Below are 23259 nucleotides of genomic sequence, written 5' to 3'. Positions count from 1 at the left end.
GGGGTGGTGACAGGTACTTTGATGGGCTGGTGAAAGCTACTTTGATGGGGTGGTGACAGGTACTTTGATGGGGTGATGACAGGTACTTTGATGGGCTGGTGACAGGTACTTTGATGGGCTGGTGACAGGTACTTTGATGGAGTGGTGACAGGTACTTTGATGGGCTGGTGACAGGTACTTTGATGGGCTGGTGACAGGTACTTTGATGGGGTGGTGACAGGTACTTTGATGGCCTATTGACAGGTCCACTTTATTACAGGGGGCAATCAGTGTGTTTTACTGTAGATGGTAACTAGCTGTTATCGCAATCTCCTCCTCAAACACAATCGGTGTGTGAGGAGGAAAACCTGATAACAGCTGGTTACTGCGGCTTGTTGACATTCTGTGACCGGCTGTGATTGGACACAGCTGGACACGTGGTAAAGAGCCAATTTCATTGGCTCTTTACCCCGATGGGGGATGGGCTGTGTCAGGGTGACACGCCTCGTTCCCGATCGCCGTTCTTCGTGCCCCTAGGGGCGCGCACGAGGACAGCGCATGTGACTGGCTGTGATTGGACACAGCAGGTCACGAGGTAAAGAGACATTCTTATTGGCTCTTTACACTGGTCAGGGATGGGCTGTGTCCCGAGGGACACGCTTCATCAGCGATCGCGACACTGCGGGCCCCGCAGGAGCGGCAAGAACCGGAGGACGTCATATGACGCACACCTGGAGGGAGGAGATGTTCCTGCTGGTGTCATTTTACAATGGCCCGGTATGGAAGTGGTTAAAAAAATCACTAAGATGGATATTTTAATCTTTAGGGGAAAAGTGAATATAATGTTTTCTGCGGAGCTCTAAGGGCTCATGCACATTGCAGTTCAAAGAAGTGGCTTCTACAGGTTTTTGAGCTTTTTTGAGCTCTCATTTTTTCTGCCTGGAAACGCCCCTCCTTGTTAGCCAATGTATCCATGCACACTATGGCTTTTTCAGGAGTTCACAGGCATTAGCTATTACAGGCAGAAAAACCCCCCCACCAAATTCGCGTTTTTGAGAGGAGTTTTCGAGCAGAAAAGACGCCTAAGTGCCCAAAAACATGCAAAAACAGGCACAAAAACGTGAATGATCATGGAAAAGCTCAAAGAAACTTGAAAAGCACACAAAAAATGTTAAAAATGAACTGAGGGGAGGGTTTGTGAAAAAAAACACTTATGATCAAAAAAAGCTCAAAGAAGCTCAATAAAAACGTGCCCAAAAAAAGTACAAGCTTCTTCAAGCTAAAATGCACAGCTGTTTTTTTTGAGCTGCAGTGTGCATGAGCCCTTAGTTGGTTATATTGGGGGACATTTATTAAAGCAGCTGTGTGTTAATTGTGGTACAAGTTGTGTGCTAAAATGTTAGCATGAATCTTTCTGTCTGTTTTGCATCTGAAGGGACAGATTTATTTCTTTGAGTTTATGTGGCCATATAGCAACTATCTACTTCTGTTCTGCAAGCAGTTATTGACACTGATTTACTAAAAAAGTTGAGAATCTTCACTGAGAAAAATGTGTAAACAGTTACCCAGTCATTTTAAAAGCATCTGCAGATGATTGAACAAAGTGAACTGGAATTTGCTTTTCACGTGATTGGATAATTGAAGTAAATATTCACACAATTTTTTCCAATAAAGATTCTAAACTTCATTAGTAAATCAGCCTCAAAATGTTAGGTAATTAAGCCTCTAATGATCTGTCACAGAACTAAGAAGAACTAATGAGCACCTTTTAAACATATGCAGATATGCTCATATTCATAGGGTAACATTTATTAAAGCATTTGTTTACAGAAAATAAATCGGTCCAGACTTTGCAATACAAAATACAAGAAGCAACAGATGAGCAACTGCAAGCAGTAGGACAACGCTAAACTCTTTATTTTGCTTAACTTTTTATTTTGCTTTCCACAACACGTAAGAAGTTTGGACATATCCTATTGTATCCAAAGTTGTTATACATTTATTATTTAAAGTGGAAATAGATAAGGGTTAGTAGGTTGTTGGGAGCTGTATTGGTCATTACTGCAACAAAAAATGAGGGGAAATCCAAAATGTTACAGATATTAATCCAATAGGAGGTCATTGGAAATCTCCCAATCTGGAATACCTGATCAACAAATAATTTGAAAAGGGAAGGGGGGTGTGGAGGCGCCAACTCTGCTGACACTGTTATATGGTGAAGGTGTAATACATACACTTACTGGTTAGTCAGTTCAGATAGGGTGGCGATGTCCCATCAGGGGTTGTGTTGTCCTGGGATGTGCTGGTGTGCAGGCTTCACTGGCGGTCCTTCACCTCAGGGGATGTTGGTTCCTGGTTGAGAGAGGCTTAACAGCAGTGTCCAGTGTGTGGAAGCTCCACGCTAACCCTAGGATGATTTGGAGCTAAAAAAGTCTCCAAAAAAACCCACAATTTCATTAAGGGGTTTGTGGGTAAGTCTTACAACAAATGGTGGTACAGTGCATGCATCTGCAATCAGAAAGGGATTGCAGCAACTTAACTTGTATGGGTCATGTGCAAGAAAAAATCTTTTGTTGTTCAAAAAGAACATTAGAGCAAAACTGGAGTTTGCCATTGAACATATAGGCAAACACTAGGCAGGCCTTCTGGAAAAAAATGTGATGTTGGCTGATGAGTTGTTTGGACACAGTAAAGTTAGTCAGAATTAGTCATAAACCAAGGACTGCATTTTAGGACAACAACCTCATACCAACTGTGAGGCACGGTGTTGGAAATGTTATCCACTTGAAAACATGCCAATTCTGACATTTGTTTTACATGTAAAAATCTGTATTTTTTGCTATAAAGTTATTTAGAACCCCCAAACATTATATATTTTTCTTAGCAGAGACCCTAGAGAATAAAATAGTGGTCATTGTATTTTTTTATGTCATATGGTATTTGAGTAGCAGCTTTTCAAATGCAATTTTTTTCGAAAAAATACACTTTAATAAATTTCAATGCAAAAAAATAACAACAATATACTATATAACTAATTTTTTTAGCAAAATATAAAATTTGATTTTACCCTGAGTAAATAGATATCTAACATATCATGCTTTAAGATTTGGCATGCTCGTTGATTGGTGACAAACTATGATGCTTAAAAATCTCCATAGGCGATGCTTTAAAAATCTTTACAGGAGGTCTAGCGCTAGAATTATTGCCCTCAACACCGTTTACATATGCATGCTCGACTTACTTATGTGTTCACCTCTGCCTGCGAGCACATGAGGATGGTGGGCTTTAAAACTTTTTTAATTGTCCCTTGTTTTATCATTTTTATTCCCATTACGAGAAATGTAAGCATGCCTTTTGATAGAAATAAAGCATGATGGGTCCGCTTTCTGAAAACATCTGGGGTCCAATAGACCCCAGGTCTCTCCTCTACCCTTGAAAGCATGAGATTAAAAAAACATTGATCTCATGCTTTCCAAAAAAAAGACACATCTGCCCTAATTTGAGGGACAAAAATGCTTGTTGCTTCTGATTTCCTAGACCAGGGGTCTCCAAACTTTCTAAACAGAGGGTCGGTTTATTGTGCTTCAGGCTTTAGGGGGTTGGACTGTGTCCAGCAGGAGTGGAAATTTTCCTGGCATCAGCAGGAGTAAACATCACCACATTTGGTATGAAGGGGAGGAATAGTGCCCCATTGTTGATGTCAGTGGGAGAATAGTGCCCCATTGTTGGTGTCATTGGGAGGAATAGTGCCCTATTGGTGGTGTCATTGGGAGGTATAGTGGCCCATTGTTAGTGTCTTGGGGATGAATAGTTCCCCATTGTTGGTGTCAGTGGGAGAAAAGGTGCATCACTGCTGATATCAGTTGGTAGAATAGTGTCTTATATCAATGGGAGGAATAGTGCCCCAAGGCCCAGATAAAGGCAAGCCAGGGGCCATCTGGCCTCGAGGCCACAGTTTGGAGACCACTGTCCTAGACCATAAAGGTGATCATAGATAATCCAGTCTCCAGTCACCTCTATTGTAAGCCGGTGAAAGTGCCGGATTGAATGCTGGGCTCCTCGCCAGTACAGGAGAGCCTGAAAAGTCATCTGTGGGTAGCAGGAGGGGGGACCCCCTTCCACTTTCTGTAAAAGCAATCCAGCAGCTAATTAGCTGCTAGGATTCCTTTTACTTGTTAGAGCATTGCCAGCTGAAAATGTTGATACTGTGGTTGTGGCTGACAGCTGCAGCCATAACCCTGGTATAACCACTTGCAGTCAATCACGTAAATCTATGTGATTTAGCAGCAAGTGGTTATAGTTTGGGGTTGATAGGGCCTAGGCAGCCTGCAGTCCACTATTCTACATCATATCAGATTGCAGCCATCTGTATAGAAAGTTTAAGTTGACTAAACAACACTAAAATGATCTGAAGTGCACTAACCATTCCACCAAGGAATGGTTCAGAGGAAAAAGGACACAGCAGAAAGAGACTCCTGAGGATGCACATTGGCTGGGAAACATGTAGGACAGAGCTATCTACGTGACATCACACAACCTGGCAGCTCTTGGATGTAAGGGAATGAGTGGCATCTTTTTATTCTTTTACTGGCTAATCATTACTTTTGTATTGCTGCTACATTTGGTTCAATAAAGAATGCTACAATATGATTCATCATTTATGTCGTTTTGGTGGTATTGCTTAACCGAATGAGCTGTAAAGTGTCCCTAAAGAAGATCAATGAAAGCATGCCACTGGAGGAGATTGTTATCTTTCTTGTGTCCATCCATCCTTTCATCCATCCTGCTAAATGTGTTAGCTGCTCTCTCTGTGGCAGCACAATAGATTTGGTGAGTGTGCACTGCATGAGGGGGAGGAATCCTGGCTTGTGATTGATGTGTGATTTACATCCACTGTTATATTCATTTCACAAAATGTGTTTTGCTGCAGTCTCTTCTGCAGCACAATACTTCTGGTGAGTGTGCATTGCATGAGGAAGAAGAACTTTAGATCACAAGTGTATACTGTGTATACTGTTCTTTACTGCCTGCACTGGTTTTTATTTGTATAGTTTTTAATTTTAAATTACTACACTATAAGCTTTTTTTGATTCCATGGTGATTCACATGCTATGGTATTGCGGTAACCTGAGGAGAAGTTTGAACAGCTTAATACTGGATTCTGACAACCATACCACAGAGGGATTATACTAAGTGATTTTGCTGTTCTCTTGATTGAGGCAGCATTTATTTCTGGTGAGTTGCCACTTCTTCTGTTAAGCACATGGAAAGATGTTTCAAAGGCTAAGATTCTTGAAACAGTGATGAACTGTTGATTACTATTTGGACTCTTTGTATGTTTTTTTGAGTGCTGCAAATTTTTAAAATTTTTTTTTAGAGGAAAAGAAGGGTTATCGACTGGCCTATTCCAAGCTCTGATTCAAATCCGATTAAAATGTTGTGGGATGCAAATATCTTGAAACTGAATGAATTTTACATAGTGGAGTGGTAAATGCCAGAGACTGGTGGACAGCTACGCAAAACACCTATCAAAAAAAATGTCTGCTATATTCAATTTTATTGCATGAATTTTTAGACAAAATTGAAATTGGAATCTAGTGTTTGCTTGTTCTGTCAATATCTGTCAAGTCAACAAAAAAGTCAAACATTTCCATTAGATGTACTTATTTTTTACATGACTGTAAATCAGGTACTCCTTTGTAACCTAAAAAGTTTAGAAAGTGGTGTGGTGTGTTTCACTCAAAATACCCTCAAAAGTCAGTAGGTTGAGAACTTGAGACCGTTATCTGAAGTAATTTATCCTTATCTTGATTTAATCTCATCTCAGTATTTGTTTTTCTTTATTAGGAAGCTGTCATCGAGGAAGGAACTATTGCTTATGACAACTGGATCGTACCTGGAAGTCCCGTCTATAGATCTTTTTGGATTTTCCATGTTACAAATCCAGATGCAGTTTTAAAAGGAGGAAAACCACATTTAGAACAAAAAGGACCTTATGCATATTTGTAAGTATATATATTTTTATGTTGTACTTCATATTTGGGCAAGCTAACAGTGTCTCTGTAAGGAATGCGATGGGCTTTAAATTATACTCTTGTCAGGAATTATTCTTGTGCCAAAAACAGACACTCATTAGCCTCATTATTTTACCATTTCTTTTTCAAAGAAAGAGAAAAACAGCAAAAAAAGAGTGAAAAAAAAACTAAATTGACAATGCAGAAAAAGAAAAAAAAAAAACACAAACACAAAGAACAATAAATTAAATAAACTAAACTGCTATAAAGACACAAAAAAGTAGTAGATGTTTTTGTCAAACAAATTTTGCCTAAAATGCTCATGGGGAGAAATTGAGAGTTCCTAACATTGCAGTCAAATAGATGTTACTGAAATATTTGTACTCATCTCTAAAACTGAGCATGTCAAAATAGGAGTGGCATTGCTCTAGTATGATTTTGAGATTTTTTGAATGCACATATTCAGTAAATATTAAGAAGAGAACCAACTCTATCCAGGATTAAAAGGCTTGTATTTTAGAGGGGTTATGTAATAATTAAACATGCTCCTTGTTGCCCTTGTCTATGTAAGTTGGACAGTTACCTAACCATGATGCAAGTTCTATGCTGGATCCACTGATAACAGTGCCCTTTAGGGAAAGAATCAATAGTTGCCATGAATTAAAAGTTGCCCTTTAAATAGACAGAGGACCCAACCTAGCTATATACTGCATCTACTTTTCATGTTTACTTTGGTTGCACCAGGTGTACGAACTTATCAAAGCGGTGTTCCAGCTGCAAAATTTTTTTTTGAAAAGTCAGCAGCTACAAACACTGTAGCTGCAGACTTATAATAAGGACACTTACCTGTCCAGGGAGCCCACGATGTCGCCCTCCCCCCCCCCGAGGTCGATCCATCCATCAGATCGGGTGCAGGAGCCGCCATTCTAACTAAGGGAAACTGGCAGTGGAGCCTTCAGGCTTCGTCGCCGGTTTCCTAGTGCGCACACATGAGTCGCGCATCGCTTTCTGAGTGGCTCTGTCATCTTCTGGGACACAAACAGGTACCAGAAGGCAGTGGGCGAGCAGCAGGAAATGAGGCCCTGGGCCACGGCGAGGCTGGGTCATAAGTAAATAATGTACTTCACTTAAGGTAGAAAGAAAAAAGAAAAAAAAATCATTAGCCAAAAACGAGGGGTGGAGGGGTAGTCTTTCCTTTAAGATCTAGTTGAAAAAGTGGGTGGAACTCCGCTTTAAATCTCTGAGCTTGCTTATTTTGGAGGCTAGATTCTACAGGTATCATCTCTTTTCCAGCTAAAAGATATTTTGATGAAAGATTTCACCAGACCTTAAAAGATGAAATGTAATAGTATACGGCTGTTCGGTCTTCTTTTTAGGCACAGACATGTGATAACTTCACTCATATTGTTAGAGAAGTCACCATTGGATCACCTTGTTTTTACAGTTATACTTAAAGTGTATGTAAACTCAAATTATAAATCTATGTAAATAGCTCATATTTTGCCTTGTAAATGTTGTTGTACAAGCTTTTATTTTTGTATTATTGTAAGTAAATTTTTAATGAATACTTGTTATCCCTGCCAGCTGCTGCTCTCTCTAAAGCATTCTTTAAAGCGTTTGCAAAACTCAGACATGATATATGAAAAAAAGCAAATCCTTCTATAATGTGTACTTGTCTCCATTAAGAGCACAAAGTGTCATTCCTTTGCTAACAGCATGAGTCACTTCTGACAAGCTTTCCTGACACCAAGAGAAAAAAGGAGACAGGGGAGGGACTGCCAGCTGATTGACAGTCTCAGCTCTGTTTCCGTGTGCTGTGTGAAAGGGGGTGTGTTCCTTCCCTCCAATCAGCTCCCAGAGCTCTCTTCACTGAGCTCTGCAGAGTGTAATTTCAGCTCTCTGCCCCTGTTATCTGACAGCTCAGACAAACTTAATAAATTCTGGACTTTGAACAGCTGTAGAGAAAAGAAGGCTGCAGATAAACAGGTACGACTTATTTAGGAGGATTTGTTTAATCTCTGTGTATCCCCTGAGGCTAGTCACTTTACTGGGTATATGTAAGGGTTTACAACCACTTTAATAGGATGACTACCAACCCCTAATACGTCAAGAACTTTGTCATCCTCCATATACGAACGACAGGCAGCTGTGCTTTATTCCAATCCATTGCAGCCAATGCCTCCTCTGGATGATTGACAACTGCTCTAGACATTTAGCAGACTTCCTGTATGTGCCACATTTGAAGGACAGTTTGGCCTGTTACAGTAAGTGCGAGAATAACAGATTTACTGTCATATAGTAAGAGGAGAACATTCGTGTTTGGATCAAAATTTCAGAATCTACTTTGATTAAATGAAGGGAGCATCTGTACTTGGATCATTTGGGGTGCTGGGGCACAATTTCTTATTTAGTGATTTTTTTTTCTTTTTGGTGCATCCTAACCTTCCTAATTCTCTGAAGGAGACCACTGACTAATTAAACATAACATTTCTACAAAACAAAAAAAAAATGGTTGGGTAACATTTGTAATTCATCAATATTTTGGGAAAAATTTCATTCTGAAAGACAATTTTGTAGTTCCATTACAGATACGTTATATATACAGTACCATGTCACAAATATAAACAATCGGCAATACCTTGTTATCTAGTATACATTTCAGCTAATACAAGCCTGTATTGTATGTTATATCAAAATTAAAAACTAAACTACTTTAACTTAAAGTGGAACTTTAGTCATTTTTTTCATCTTTCCATCTATTAAATCTTCTGCCCTTGTTGTTTTAACTTTGGATAGTAAAACATTTTTTTTTTCTGCCAGTAAATACCTTATACAGCCCACTTCCTATTTCTTGTCTGGTAAAAAGCCTAGGCTTATGGCATCATGCACAGCTCTCTCTCTCGTGGGAGTATGCCAGGAAGGGAGGAGGGGTGAGTCATAAGAGGGCCAATGAGAGCTGCAGAGCTGGAGGTGTGCCTTTGTGTGTTTGTGTAAATCCAGGAAGTGAACAGGGAGCATGCTTCAGCTGCCCACCATTAAAATGGATGCAGCCAGACTCAGTGGAGGGAGATTTCTGCAGTATATTTGGCAAGTACAGAATCACAGTATATATAAAATAATATCCAATGTGGTTGGAGGGAAGCTTCAGAATGGCAAAGATGTTTTTATTACACATTATGTGAGCAGACTGCAGTTCCTCTTTGAAAACAACATTTTTTTTCCATGTATTTATAATTTGCGAGGAATAAAGACAGAGATTTACTTTAAATGAAAGCTGTCAGGACAGAAATATGGGAGAAGCTGTTGCTAAGTTGGGGCTTTCTTACCTATCCATGCTTCTCTACTTAGTGAGTCAGTGACTTGGGACTGGCATGCAGCTTGTGAAATGTTAGCAGCACCGCCTTCCGCCTTGATATATACATGCTTGTTCCAGGTCATCCATTCACCAAATAGTGAAGAAAGTCCACATTACCAGAACCTTTAAAATAAGTCGGCAAATACTGCTCCCATATTTCTAGCCTGACATCTCTTTATAATGAAATTTACAGAGAAACGTACAGTATTTCTTTTAACTTCTCACCACACTCATGTAAACATTTTTTTCTTTTAAAGGGTCAGACATGTAAAAAAGAGTAATGTGACACAGAACAGTAATGATACAGTGTCGTTTTATCAGCCAAATGAAGCCATCTTTCAACGGCATTTGTCTATTGGGCCCGAAGAAGATACATATACAGTTCTTAATCTGGCTGTGGCTGTAAGTACGAACAATTAAAGAAGAACAATAGACAAAACGTATTTTTTTTCATTAGAGTAAGGGAGATGTATAACCCCTGTCATTTTTTTTCTATCTGTGTCCCACTGGGGAGATTTACTTTCACTTCCTGCCCCATAGCCAAACAGGAAGTAAGAGGATATCCCTGCAAATTAAGGGAATTCACTTTCAATAAGAATGGTTAACGTGAGGGTAAATAGAGAGTGTGGATCTCCCTAATGGGGCACAGACAACAATAAAAACCTGACAGGTGTTCTAATCCCCCTCCACTTAAAAAAAAAATAAAAAGTTTTGCTTTTAGTTATACTTTGAATTACTAATGTAAGATGTTATATATACGGGTTCTTCAAAGAGTTTCCACACTTTTTTAAAACTCTTTATTAGGAATTTCAAAAACAAAATGCATCAGTTTTACTAAACTTCAAGGTCAGTCGGCCAGACTGGTCACATGACACTCTCAGACACGACCACTTACTACTCCTCCCGCCCTCACCGTTTCTAATGAAAATATAAAAGTGCAGAAACTTTTTGAAGACACCTCGTACAACAAATTTAGGAATTGTTCAGCACTTCAGATAGAGCTAACACTATAAGCAGCACAGGGATAATCAGATGCAAATAACACTAATAACAAATAACACTAAAATCAAGGGATAAGTTCACTTTTTACTTTTTTTATAAAAAAATTATAAAATCACATCTTTTTGCAGGTAAAAAATGTGCTTTTATTCTTTTTTACACTGGACCCTGTAAAGCATTGCATCCATGATCATCAGATTGTGAGTACAATGCCAGGTTCCTGCAGACTCTCAGTCCACTGTCTGCCTGTACATGGGCAGGCAGTTACTGAATTGCAGAAAGGATCAATTAACTATGAGGATGCTCACCATAGCCCTCACAGCTATTGAGAACTCAGCAGTGTTGGCCGATGATATTTGTAGTTCATTCATTCACATAACTTTTTGAATGAGTGACGCAGCCTTGTGGGCGAGCTATGCACAGCCACGCTGTTTTTAAATTGTGTCTTCGGGTATGAGGAGGAGATCCCAGGGAGGAGGGATCAGGAGGAGAGGATGCAAGAGCTAGAACATGTTACATGTTCCACCCTAAATATGGTCAGGTATGAAGATAGCTCACTGTAGAAAAATTAAAAAAAGAGGGCACACTAGCCTAGTGCATTATCCAACACTTATTTATTAAAAATGATAAGGTAAATAAAACTACTCACAAGTATAGGTAGTATGCTTATACAAAGAGCCACTACAGGTGGCAACAACTCCAAACAGAGCCCTGGGCTCTGATGAAGAAGGGACACATTTGAAACGCGTCAGAAGCAGGTACCCTGGTGAGGTCTCCCTCAAGTCAGAGGTTCCAACAAAGTTTGGAGTTTGTTGCCACCTTTAGTGACTTTTTGTGCAAGCATACTACACTGAGTAGTTTTATTTATCTTATCATTCTTAATAAATATTTGTTGGCTAATGCTTTGTTCGGGTCTCCAGCCAGGCGGTGGTCATGCCGGCTGGTCGCTTGGGCCTCCTGGTGGAACAAAAGAGCCTGGGCTCTCGCAGAAGGCGGCGGGAGGAGGGGGACTTCCCCTCCAAATGTTTGGGATAAAGGCCGACTAGCTTCAACCGCCGGCTCTAAAAAATGGTACCGGGGTGATGCCTGCAGGGGTATAACCCCTTCAAGCCAAGGCCGCATATTTGCGTTACGTCGGCGTGAAAGGGTTAATATGCTCGTATGAGCTGGTCTGTATTCAGTTAGGCATGTGTGACCCAAATTCACTAAATGTTTGACACGCAGACTAGTATTTAGTGATAAAGATGTTGTCTTTTATAATTTGAGTGACATGAATGGTGATGGAATTAGATTCACAAATCTTCAATACTAACCTATTGTGCTTAAGAAAGGATTGATTTTTTTTCATTAATTTTTTTTTCATTAACTGTGCACATGCCACGGGAGTCCATCGGACATGGGCGCTTTAATTCAGGGTGTCTATGCCTTGATTTGTAGTTGAGTTAATTGTTTTGATAACCACCAGGGCAATGCACACATTTTGTGAATTGGCATACTGTATGGTAATTGCCACCCTGTAGTAATTACATTTTTCTCTTGAGAGCGGGTGAAGAGGCCAGTAAATGTTGTTTACCATCCCCTTCCTTTTCTGAATGAACACAGTTGTGTTTACTATGCTTCAGTTTGTGAATGACCACAATTTGTGAGTTGGCATACTGTATGGTAATTGCCACCCTGTAGTAATTACATTTTTCTCTTGAGAGCGGCTGAAGAAGCCAGTAAATATGTTGTTTACCTGCCCCTTCCTTTTCTGAATGAACACAGTTGTGTTTACTATGCTTCAGTTTGTGAATGAACAGAAAGCCACTCAGCACAGAGCACTTCCCATTCCTTCACTGTTCAGTACAGCTGAGACTGCAGAGAAAGGGATTGGGGAATCTGTCCTCAGTTCCTTTCTGTGTCTCAAAAATCAGACATCAGGGGCCATTTAGCCATTTTTGACAGTTTGGCATCTTTGCCCTGGGCACTAAATAACTTTGTCCCGATATTGGGGGGTGCCGAACTAAGTCTTTGGCCTAGGTCAGGGGTGTCCAAACTATTTTCAAAGAGGGCCAGATTTGATGAAGTGAACATGCGTGAGGGCCGACCATTTTGCCTGACATTCTTTGAACCATTAAAATTCGGTATGTTCGTTCGCGCACTAATACACTAATATACTGTCCCACAAGAATTCTCTTGCCTTTGTGGCTGTGTGTGAGTAAAGAGATTAGCTTGGGCGTGTTATTTGGATATACCATATTTATCGGCGTAAACCACGCACCTTCACTTTAAGAGGGATGTTTCAGGAAAAAAACTTTAAATAAAGAACTGTGAAGCAAAATAAGGGTCAGTACCCATCTGCAGCCTCACAAGTGCCATGAATGCAGCACCCCCATTGCCATGAATGCAGCCCCACCATTGCCATGAATGCAGCACCCCTATTGTCATCAGTGCAGCATCCCCACTTCCATCAGTGCAGAACCCCCATTGCCATGAATGCAGCACCCACATTGCCAGGAATGCAGCACCCCCCATTGCCAGGAATGCAGCACCCACCATTGCCAGGAATGCAGCAGCCACCATTGCCAGGAATGCAGCACCCACTGTTCCTTGCACCCACCGTTGCCAGGAAAGCAGCACCCCCATTGCCAGGAATACAGACTCACCATTGCCATCAGTGGAGCCTGACTGAGGGGACAGGGAGGGGGGCGGAACGAGCGCCAAAAGATTACATACAGGAAAAACTCCTGTTTTCTCAGCAGCCTTTTAAATAAAAAGTTCCGCATCCTATGATGGACAGAACAGTCGTCCAATGGCAGCACAGGAGATGGGACTTCCTATTACAAAGGCTGCCTTGTAAACAGGAAATACTCCTGTATGTACGGCACTCATCCCGCCTCCTCCCTGTCCCCTCCAAGGGAGCCAGAATATATATCTTTTGTGGCCCCGGCGCTGGGAGATTGTTGGGGGGCCACAAAACATATATATGTCCAAATAACCAGGCGGGCCGTTCAAAACCGGAACGCGGGCCAGATTTTGGACATGCCTGCCCTAGGTGAAAGAATGTCTAGCTTTGCCACTGGCCCCCTTTATTGTTTGTTTCATTATAATATATGTACGTTTGTTTTCAGACCAGGTACATGACACTCAGGGTCTTCTTCCTTTTCTCCTGATGGAGATTGAGCAGTCCTCAACAGTACATAGAGTGGAGCTGACTTGATTACATCATTGCCACTCTCCTAATCATTACTGTGAATGTAAAAAGCCGTGGTTATGCCTCCTCAGGGGGCAGGTCCATGAAACCCTGCATTCACTCATATTCTAAGTCAGAATCATTCCACCCAGAATTACTGTGGGGTACAGCACTGGATTGGTGATGAGCACTGATGGGGGACTATTTCAAAATTCCCCCAGAGGAAGACTTAAAGCGGAGTTCCACCCAAAAGTGGAACTTCCACTCATTTGTCTCCTTCCCCCCTCAGGTGCCACATTTGGCACCTTTCGGTGGGGAGGGGGGAGAGAATACCTGTCTTTGACAGGTATACTGTTCCCACTCCAGTGAGTCTCGGCCGCGGCCGCTGACGTCAGCACTCGACTTCCTCCTCCTTCCCCCGCCGCTGGGACAGTAGGAGAGTGCAGTGGGTGCCTCGTGCATGCGCAGTAGGGACCCAGAGTGAAGGCGTAATGCTTCATTACCAGGTTCCCTTACTGGCAATGTCAGCGGCAACATGGAAACATCAGCTGCGGTGCCGACATCACTGGACTCCAGGACAGGTAGGTATCCTATTATTAAAAGCCAGCAGCTGCAGTATGTGTAGCTGCTGGCTTTTCATTTTTGCAGCGGTGGGCGGACCTCCGCTTTAAGTTAAGTCTGTCTGTTTAGTAAATCAACCCTACTATGTTATATTTTATTTAGGTCATATTCACACTAGTGACTGTTAGACATGTGCAGAATGAAAAAAAAAATGTTTCTCTTTGATTCGTTATTTACATAAAGTTTTTTAGTTAAATTTGTTTAATCCATTTCATTTGTTTTCGGAATTCATTTTGTTTATTTGTATTCGAATTGAATTTTCAAATTCGGATTGATTCAAAAAGTTTTCAAATTCGAATCATTTTCCAATTTCCAAAGAGGTTCAAATAGAATAGAAAGAAAATTATAGAATAGAAAAGAATATAACAGGAAATAAAATAATAGACTATAATAGAGTAAAACAGAGCAAAATAGGATAGAAAATAAAAGAACAGAATAGAATGGAATAGAATAGAATAAAAAAGACTATAATTAAATAGATTATAATCTTCTGAAATTCGAATAGAATAGAAAAGAATAGAATAAAAAAAATAGAATAAAATAAAATAGAAATAATATAATCAATAGTATAGAAAAAACAACAGAATAGAATGAATATAACCATCTTCCTATTCTAATTTATTCTATTCAAATTTGAATTGATTCTATTTGAATTTTGGGAAATGGTTATACTCTTTCTATTCTATTCTTTTTTTAATTATATTATTTTCTATTTGTTAATTCTATTCTTTTCTATTCAAATGTATTCTATTTAAATATCGATTTTTGAAAGATGATTATATTCTTCCTATTCTATTCTATTGTTTTTTTCTATACTATTCTGTTATTTTCTATTCTATCCTAATTATTTTTTTTTCTATTCTATTTAAATTCAAATTGATTCTATTTGAGTTTTGGGAAATGGTTTTATTCTTTATATTCTATAGTTTTTTAATTCTATTCCTTTCTATTTGATTATAGTCTGTTCTATTCTATTCTTTTTTTCTATTCTATTCTTATGTATTCAAATTCAAATGTATTCTATTTGAAATTCGAATTTCAGAAGGTGGTTATATTCTTTCTATGTTATTCTATTCTACTTGTTTTTATTCTATTCTATATTCTAGTCTATTCTCTTCTTTTATTTCCTATTCTGTTTTGTTCTGTTTTACTCTTTTATATTCTATTCTTTTATTTTCTGTTATATTCTTTTCTATTCTAATATTTTTTTTTCTATTACTTTATTTTCTATTCTATTTTATTCTCTTTGGAAATTGGAAAACTGTTCGAATTCGAAAACTACTCAAAATCGATTTGTTATTTCAGATTCATTTAAATTCGGTACTATTGTAATTAAAACAAAAATTTGTCCGAATTTCAATTTGCAATGAAACGAACCGCACATCAATGAATTACCATATACTGCTCAATTTCTTTTTACTGATCACCTACTATTATTTGTGCACATCAGGCTGCCCCAGACATATTACCAAACGCTTTGTCGATAATAAACCTTGCCATAAAGTCTTCCAATTCATCATTGTTTCAACTCAGAAGTGTGAAGGAGTTACTGTGGGGTTACAAAGATCCATTCTTGGAAAAAATACCAAATTTCCTCTTAGCAGATAAAACCACTGGAGTATTCTATCCGGTAAGTATAGAAGTATTATACCACAAGACATCAAAAATGATGATAAAGCTGTACAAGGGTCTAAATGCAAGTGTAATAATTATAACATATTTATTTGTGGTTCCTCAGACCAATGATTCCATGTTCATTTAATAAGTCCCCTCTTGTAAATCCTTCTGTTAGTTTGAAAATGAGGCAAGCAGATTTGTTATAGAACAAATTCAGGTCAGTTTTAAAGCTTACATATTACTGTTTTTATGAAAACTATTATCACCTTTCCCTTAGGATTTGTTCACACATATGTAGGTGTATGAGTGCGTGTTTATGTGCGTTTTGTAGAGTCATGATAAGGGCAGCACTTTCTTTTTAATAGGCTACCCTATACATGAAAATCTATTTTAGTAGGATCATCACATTAGCCAGGTGCGTTGGGGTGCCATTAAGAGTTAATGAATCCACCACACCTGCAAAAGCAAAGCGTGTTTTTATATACTGGAGGAAAATGCACAATTGTGTGTGCGTTCCCGCATTACACAAATGTGAACCTGGCCTTAGACACAAGTCTAACATCATTCTTTAGTTGTATGTACTAAAGACTATTCTGGTTGGCTACTTCAACAAAAATCACAAGAAAATGTGTAATACACTTATTTATCCTTCCTGTGCATCAATTTTGCAACAGAACTGCAAAAGTTGTGATGATGTTATATTTCATGAGGTCTGCTCTGAGAATAGTGGGCCACCCTGAAGCAAGTTGCTTCCTACTAACCTACTCTCTTATCTTTTATATAACTCAGGTTCACAACAAGCTCCTGATTTTTTTGACAAGCAGTGGGACAAGACAGGGATGGATTTTGTTTTTTATTATGTGCCAAGTGCTTTACTGAACAAACTTCTTGTTATTTAGTTGCAAACTGAAAGAGCTGTAATCATCAAAAGCATTACCAGCACATTTAGGATAAACATTTTTTTTTTTATCGAACTGCACTAAGGAATTACATATTAAAAGGTCCACTGTAAAGCTAAATAGAGGACCTTATACATTATAGTAAATTACGTTTATTGTTTAAAGTTAAAGTGTTACTAAACCCACAACAGTAAAATCAGTGTGTATATACTGTAAAGCATGCTTGTTATACTCACTGTGGAACCTAAGGGGTTAATCCTCTGCATTGTGTAAAAATGCTGTTTGATCTTGTATGCACAGATGCTCCTCTTCTTCCACTGACTCCAGAACATGTCCGGATAATACAGAGCCTTTGGAGTTGGGTTACACATGCCCAGTAAGGCTGGATTCACACCTATGCATTTTTAGTGCTTTTTGCATTTTGCAGATTTGCACTACAGAACGTGTTCCATAGGAAACCATGTAAAATGGACTGTAATGCAAATCTGCAAAATGCAAAAAGCACTGAAAATGCATAGGTGTGAATCCAGCCTAAGGGATGAGGGGATATCACATGAGGCGCTGTCTGGTCAGGCATAGTATTAAATCCCCCAGTGAAAAGAAATCACACACAGGGGGAGCAGTGGAAACGTCTGCAGACAGTAGCTGGAAAGAAAAAAGGGGAGATAAATGGTGCTGTGTGATTGATTGAAATCACAGATAGCAGCCATATATAACTCAAACTGCAGCATGGAATGTCCTGAATGGACAATAACCATTGCAATACAGTATAGAAGTGAGTTTGCATATAGAGGCACTTTGCTCTCTACAGAGTATCATATCAAGAGATACAGGTGTGCTTTACAAAGCAAAAATGGATGATTTACCTTTAGGGGTGAGCAGCTGCATGACCAGTCCGATGCATGTATGAGACTGGGCGTCCACACGTGCAGCCTAAATAGCACCACTCATTGAGGAAAACTGACAACAGCTGGCTCATGTTGGAGCAGGCGTCATCAACAATGGCAGGGGCCGCCCTGCCTTACAAAGTCCCATCAGAGGAAAATTTCCCATTGTACTGCACGTGGGTGAAGTGTTCTACGCTTTGGGAATGGCCTGGCGGCGGGGGAAGGAGGAGGGGGGCCAAACTTCCAGGTGTCTTTGTCGTGGCTAAGTCACCCGGAAGTGGGAGCGGGTACCTTTTAAAACCAGCTGCCTGCTCCCCCAGAAAGGTGGCAAATGTGGTAGCGGAGCGTGGAGGAAGCAAACAAGCAGAGCTTTCCCTTTTCGGTGGAGCTTCACTAAGTTCTCGTTACAAAACATTTTTAGTGTGTGTTCGTTCTTGTCTTCTTAAAATGGCAATGATTGCTTTAATGTTTGAACTAATTATAATTTCTTACCTGCAGTACAATGGAACAATGGACGGGCCTTACACAGTGTATAATGGCAGGAATGACATCAGTAGAGTAGCCATAATTACCAAATATAAGGGAGAAAGGTAAATATTGTAGTATTCTTTGCTTTGTTTTCTACTAGATCTGTCACATTTGTGAAGCTTAATTGACAACTATATTGTTAGACTGTTATAGGACTCAAAAAGTAAGGTGTCTTAAAGCTTCAGTCATATCTCTTAGGCCGCTTTCACACTTGTGCGACTTGTCCTGCGACTTGGGACTGCAAAGTCGCATGACAAGTTGTAACCCATGATTTCCAATGAATACCATTCATATCAGTGTGACTTCAAGTCGCACCAACATCAAAGTAGTCCATTTAATACTTTGGTCCGACTTTGATGTGTGTTACACAGGCATTCCCTGAAATTGCGTCAAAATCGCGTCCACGAAATTGTGTGACTTTGAAGTCGTGGTAGTGTGAAAGGGGCCTTACATGTAATGAAGGATATCCCACATTGTGCAGGCAGCAGGATCCTGAAGAAATCTTCATTGCAGGAGTGCCTATCCTCTTCCTGTCTCTAAACTTCTAACACAGCAAAAGTTAACAGCTTTGGCTCTTCAGGCAGAACAGCATTACAGATGACCCATGGGACCTGTCTGTGTATGGGGGAGAGAATCCTGTGACTGATCAGACTATTCCATATTCACAGATAGTGCTACAAGTGTAATCAATGAAAGAACTTGTCTCACTGGAGGAGGAAGAAGAAGGAGGGTGTGTCCCCTTTGCACTATATGTACAGTTGTTCTGTTTGAAGCTGTTAACTATTGCAGGGCCGGTAGAGACAGGAAATCTTCATTGTAAGGAGGGCATCCCTGTAATGAAAAGTTCTATAGAATGAGCAGCCTGCACAACATGGCCATACTTTATTACAGGTAAGTGATGCGACGAAAGCTGTAGGATTTTTTTAGCTAAACTTCAGGATATATTAAAATATACACACTATATTACCATAAGTATTGGGACACCTGCCTTTACACACACATGAACTTTCATGGCATCCCAGTCTTAGTCCGTAGGGTTCATTATTATGTTGGCCAACCCTTTGTAGCTAAAACAGCTTCAACTCTTCTGGGAAGACTGTACACGAGGTTTAGGAGTGTGTATATGGGAATGTTTGATCATTCTTCCAGAAGCGCATTTGTGAGGTCAGGCACTGATGTGGATGAGATGGCCTGGCTCTCAGTCTCCATTTTAATTCATCCCAAAGGTGTTTTATCGGGTTGAAGTCAGGACTCTGTGTAGACCAGACAAGTTCCTCCACCCCAAACTCGCTCATCCATGATGTCTTTATGGACCTTGCTTTGTGCACTTGTCCAGATCATTTGGTGGAGGGGGATTATAGTGTGGGGTTGTTTTTCAGGGTTTGGCTTGGCCCCTTAGTTCCAGTGAAGGGAATTCTTAAGGCGTCAGCATATCAAGATATTTTGGACAATTTCATGCTCCCAACTTTGTGGGAACAGTTTGGGGATGGCCCTTTTCTGTTTCAACATGACTACGCACCAGTGCACAAAGCAAGGTCCATAAAGACATGGATGAGTGAGGTGGAGGAACATGACTGGCTTGCACAGAGTCCTGACCTCAACCCGATAGAGCACCTTTGGGATGAATTAGAGCAGAGACTGCGAGCCAGGCCTTCTCATCCAACATCAGTGCCTGACCTCACAAATGCGCTTCTGGAAGAATAGTCATACAGACACACTCCAAAACCTTGTGGACAGCCTTCCCAGAAGAGTTGAAGCTGTTATAGCTGCAAAGGGTGGGCCAACTCAGTATTGAACCCTACGGACTAAGACTGGGATGCCATTAAAGTTCATGTGCATGTAAAGGCAGGCGTCCCAATACTTTTGGCAATATAGTGTGTATATCTATATCTATATATATCTATATATATCTATATATATAGATATATATAGTGATTTAAGAGACACATTTGGTTTTAGTGATCTTATCCTGTAAATAAATCCCCCCTAAGTGCAGCCGGCCCTGATAAATACTTCTTCCCCATTCCAGCGATTTTCACTGTACAGCCTTGCCTGGTGCCACACACCCTTTATTCTGAAATCATCCCTGCCAGGCAGTGTTAATTTTGACGATACATTTTGATTTCGTTTTAGTCATAGTCTGTTGACCAAAATGCCATTTTAGTTGTATTTTAGTCATCTATATTGTTTTCATTTTAGTCGTATTTTAGTCAACTAAAATCCCCAGTACATTTTAGTCTACTAAAATCTAATGGGTTTAGTTAAATTGTAATGCATTATTAAGGCTCCGTTCACACTGAATCCGACTTTGAAATTGTGCGACTTCACTTGAAGTCACACAATTTAAAAGCTGCAGGTCAGTGCAACTTCTGGTGCGACTTGGCTGACATCTGTACAACTTCATGCACAAATGAATATGCAAGTTGTACCTGAAATCGCAAGAAATAGTGCAGGAACCTTTTTTTCAAATCGGTGCAGCACTGCAAAGCAGGAGTTGTACTGATTTGAACAGTTCCATTGCTGACAATAGGGTGCGACTTGTCATGTGATTTGGACCTGTCAAGTCGCATTGCAAGTTGCACCGGTGTGAACAGGGGCTTAAACATTTCTCTAGAATTGCCAAACTCATTATATACTCCTGGACTAAACATGTAACAACATTAATACCTTAATAACATTATTATTATTATTATTTATGGTATTAAGGTTTGAGCATGCACTATTGACACAGATTCAGCCATTGTGATATATAACATCTTTATAAATAAAACCGAATAAACCAGAAATATTGCTTTTTGACAAACAGAAGTGCAACTTTAAAATGGGAAAAAAAAAAACTGTACACTCTATTGGCTGTAATGCTATTGCACATATTACCTGAATATATTACCTACATTAAATAATAATAAAAAAAAAAACAAGACAAGCCTTTTTCTTTTTCTTTTTTTTACCGCAGCTTAGTAAATGTTCCCTACTTATTGTTATGTGGTAGTGCAGTGTTCATTTTGACATCAAATTTCAGTTTTGTTTTATTCATAATCTCTAGACTAAAATGCATTTTTATTTTTAGTCATATTTTAGTCATCTGAATTGTTTTAGTTTTAGTTGTAGTTTTGTCATCTGAATTGTTTTAATTTTAGTCGTATTTTAATCATCTGAATTGTTTTAGTTTAAGGCCTCTTTCACACTGACGATCCGTATGTCCGTTTTTCATCCTTCCGTTTCCGGATGAAAAACAGACATACATCTATCCCTATGGAGCGTCGGATGTCAGCGGTGACATGTCCGCTGACATCTGACCCGCTCCGATCCGAAAAGTGTAACGGAGGAAAACCCTACTTTTCCATCCGTTTTCGGATCGGATCGGGTGACGACGGACACTACGGTCCGTCATCATCCGATCCCCCATAGGGGAGAGCGGCGCTCTGACAGGTCCGTCGCTGCACAGTGTGCAGCGATGGACCTGTCATCTTCCTGCTCAGCGGGGATCGGCGGAACGATCCCCACTGAGCAAGCGGGTGTTCACGGGGCTGATCATCACTGATCCGCCCCGTGTGAAAGAGGCCTTAGTCATATTCTAGTTCACTAAAATAATGTTAATTTAGTCTGCGAAAATATTTTAGTCGACAAAATTAATACTGCTGCAAGATCTCTCCTAGACAAATGTTCCTCATACATACAAAAAAAAGAAAATATATATTACAGTATAAATGCATAATAGGTGTAAAGTGATTGTAAAGTCTAGTTTTTTGCTTTTGCTTTTTTGCTCTAGGCCCCTTTCACACGGGCGTGTCCATGTATGGACTCCGCTTTTTTCAGCAGGGATCGCTCTGCTGATCCCCGCTGAGCAGACGGATGACAGGTCTGTCTCTGCACACTGTGCAGTGATGGACCTGTCAGAGCTCCACTCTCTTCTAAGGGGGATCGGATGAAAATGGACCACCCAGGGGCGGACTGACCATTCGGGCACTCGGGCATTGCCTGAGGGCCCCATGCCACTAAGGGGCCCCATCAGGGTTGTCAGCCTCAATAAAACCAGGGACAGTATGTAAAAATCTGTGTTTTTTAAAAAATTCCAAGATTATAGCTGCCCCGCCTCTCCAGTACCTTTTCAGTGTGTGTATGTGTATTCTATGTGTGTATACTGTGTGTGTATATTGTGTGTCTGTGTGTGTATACTGTATGTGTGTGTGTGTGTATACTGTGTGGCCCCATAATCTCCTATTGCCTGGGGGCTCCATAATCTCCTATTGCCCGGGGGCCCCATAATTTTCTCCTATTGCCCAGGGGCCCCATAATCTCCTATTGCCCAGGGGCCCCATGAGTTATCAGTCCGCCCCTGGGACCACCTGTCCGTTTTCATCCAATCTGATCCGCCAGACATCTGAATTTAGTGGATCGAAGCGAATCGGATGTCAGCGGACATGTCACCGCTGACATCCGTCACTCCATAGACCTGTATGGAGCGTCCATTCAGGTCTGCCTAAAAAACTGACAGGCGGACCTGAACGATCTGCCGTGTGAAAGGGGCCTTAAAATGAACAAACAAGTTATACTTAACCTGCTCTATGCAGTGCATTTGCACAGAGCAGCCCAGATCCCCCTCTTCTCGGGTCCCTCTTCAGTGCTCCTGGCCCCTCCCTCCTGTTGAATGCCCCCACAGCAAGCAGCTTGCTATGGGGGCACCGAGTCGAGTCACAGCCCCCTGTGTCCATTCAGACACGGAGCCGTGACCTGGCCCCACCCCCTTTCTCGCCTGATCGGCTGACTTATTTTGATTGACAGCAGCGGGAGCCAATGGAGTCGAGCTGCTGTCTCAACCAACGAGGAGGGGTGTCCCGGGCAGACGAGACACTCGTGCAACATCGCTGGATAGAAATGGGGCTCAAGTAAGTATTAGGGGGGCTGAGGGGGGCTGCTGCACACTGAAGGCTTTTTATCTTACTGTATAGAATGCATTAATATATAAAACCTTCTGCCTTTACAACCTCTTTAACTATGCCAATGTATTGCACACAATGTTAACAAACAAAGGTTTACTATAGACGTTATTTAATTATTTTCCCATGTTTTTACAAATTACAAATCATATTAAAATGAATGTTTCTCTTTCAGTACCCTCTCATACTGGAAGGATAACTACTGTGACATGATAAATGGAACAGGTGTGTGTAATTATCTTCAATCG

At 40.4% G+C, this 23259-nt stretch overlaps 1 protein-coding gene across 1 annotated transcript in view; it reads left to right on the top strand.

Annotated features, from left to right (window-relative positions):
• The window catches only part of CD36 (CD36 molecule (CD36 blood group)), a 56545-nt gene that overhangs the window by 9357 nt on the left and 23929 nt on the right, over positions 1-23259 (top strand). Inside the window, exons 2-6 of the mRNA XM_073624019.1 lie at positions 5827-5984; positions 9606-9750; positions 15591-15770; positions 18042-18133; positions 23187-23236. Of these exons, the coding sequence (XP_073480120.1) occupies positions 5827-5984; positions 9606-9750; positions 15591-15770; positions 18042-18133; positions 23187-23236 (625 nt within the window). The remainder of the gene's footprint in view (positions 1-5826; positions 5985-9605; positions 9751-15590; positions 15771-18041; positions 18134-23186; positions 23237-23259) is intronic.

Source organism: Aquarana catesbeiana, linkage group LG03 (assembly GCF_042186555.1).
Source record: "Aquarana catesbeiana isolate 2022-GZ linkage group LG03, ASM4218655v1, whole genome shotgun sequence".
Lineage (NCBI taxonomy): Eukaryota > Metazoa > Chordata > Amphibia > Anura > Ranidae > Aquarana > Aquarana catesbeiana.
This window is presented reverse-complemented; position numbering and strand designations above follow the sequence as displayed.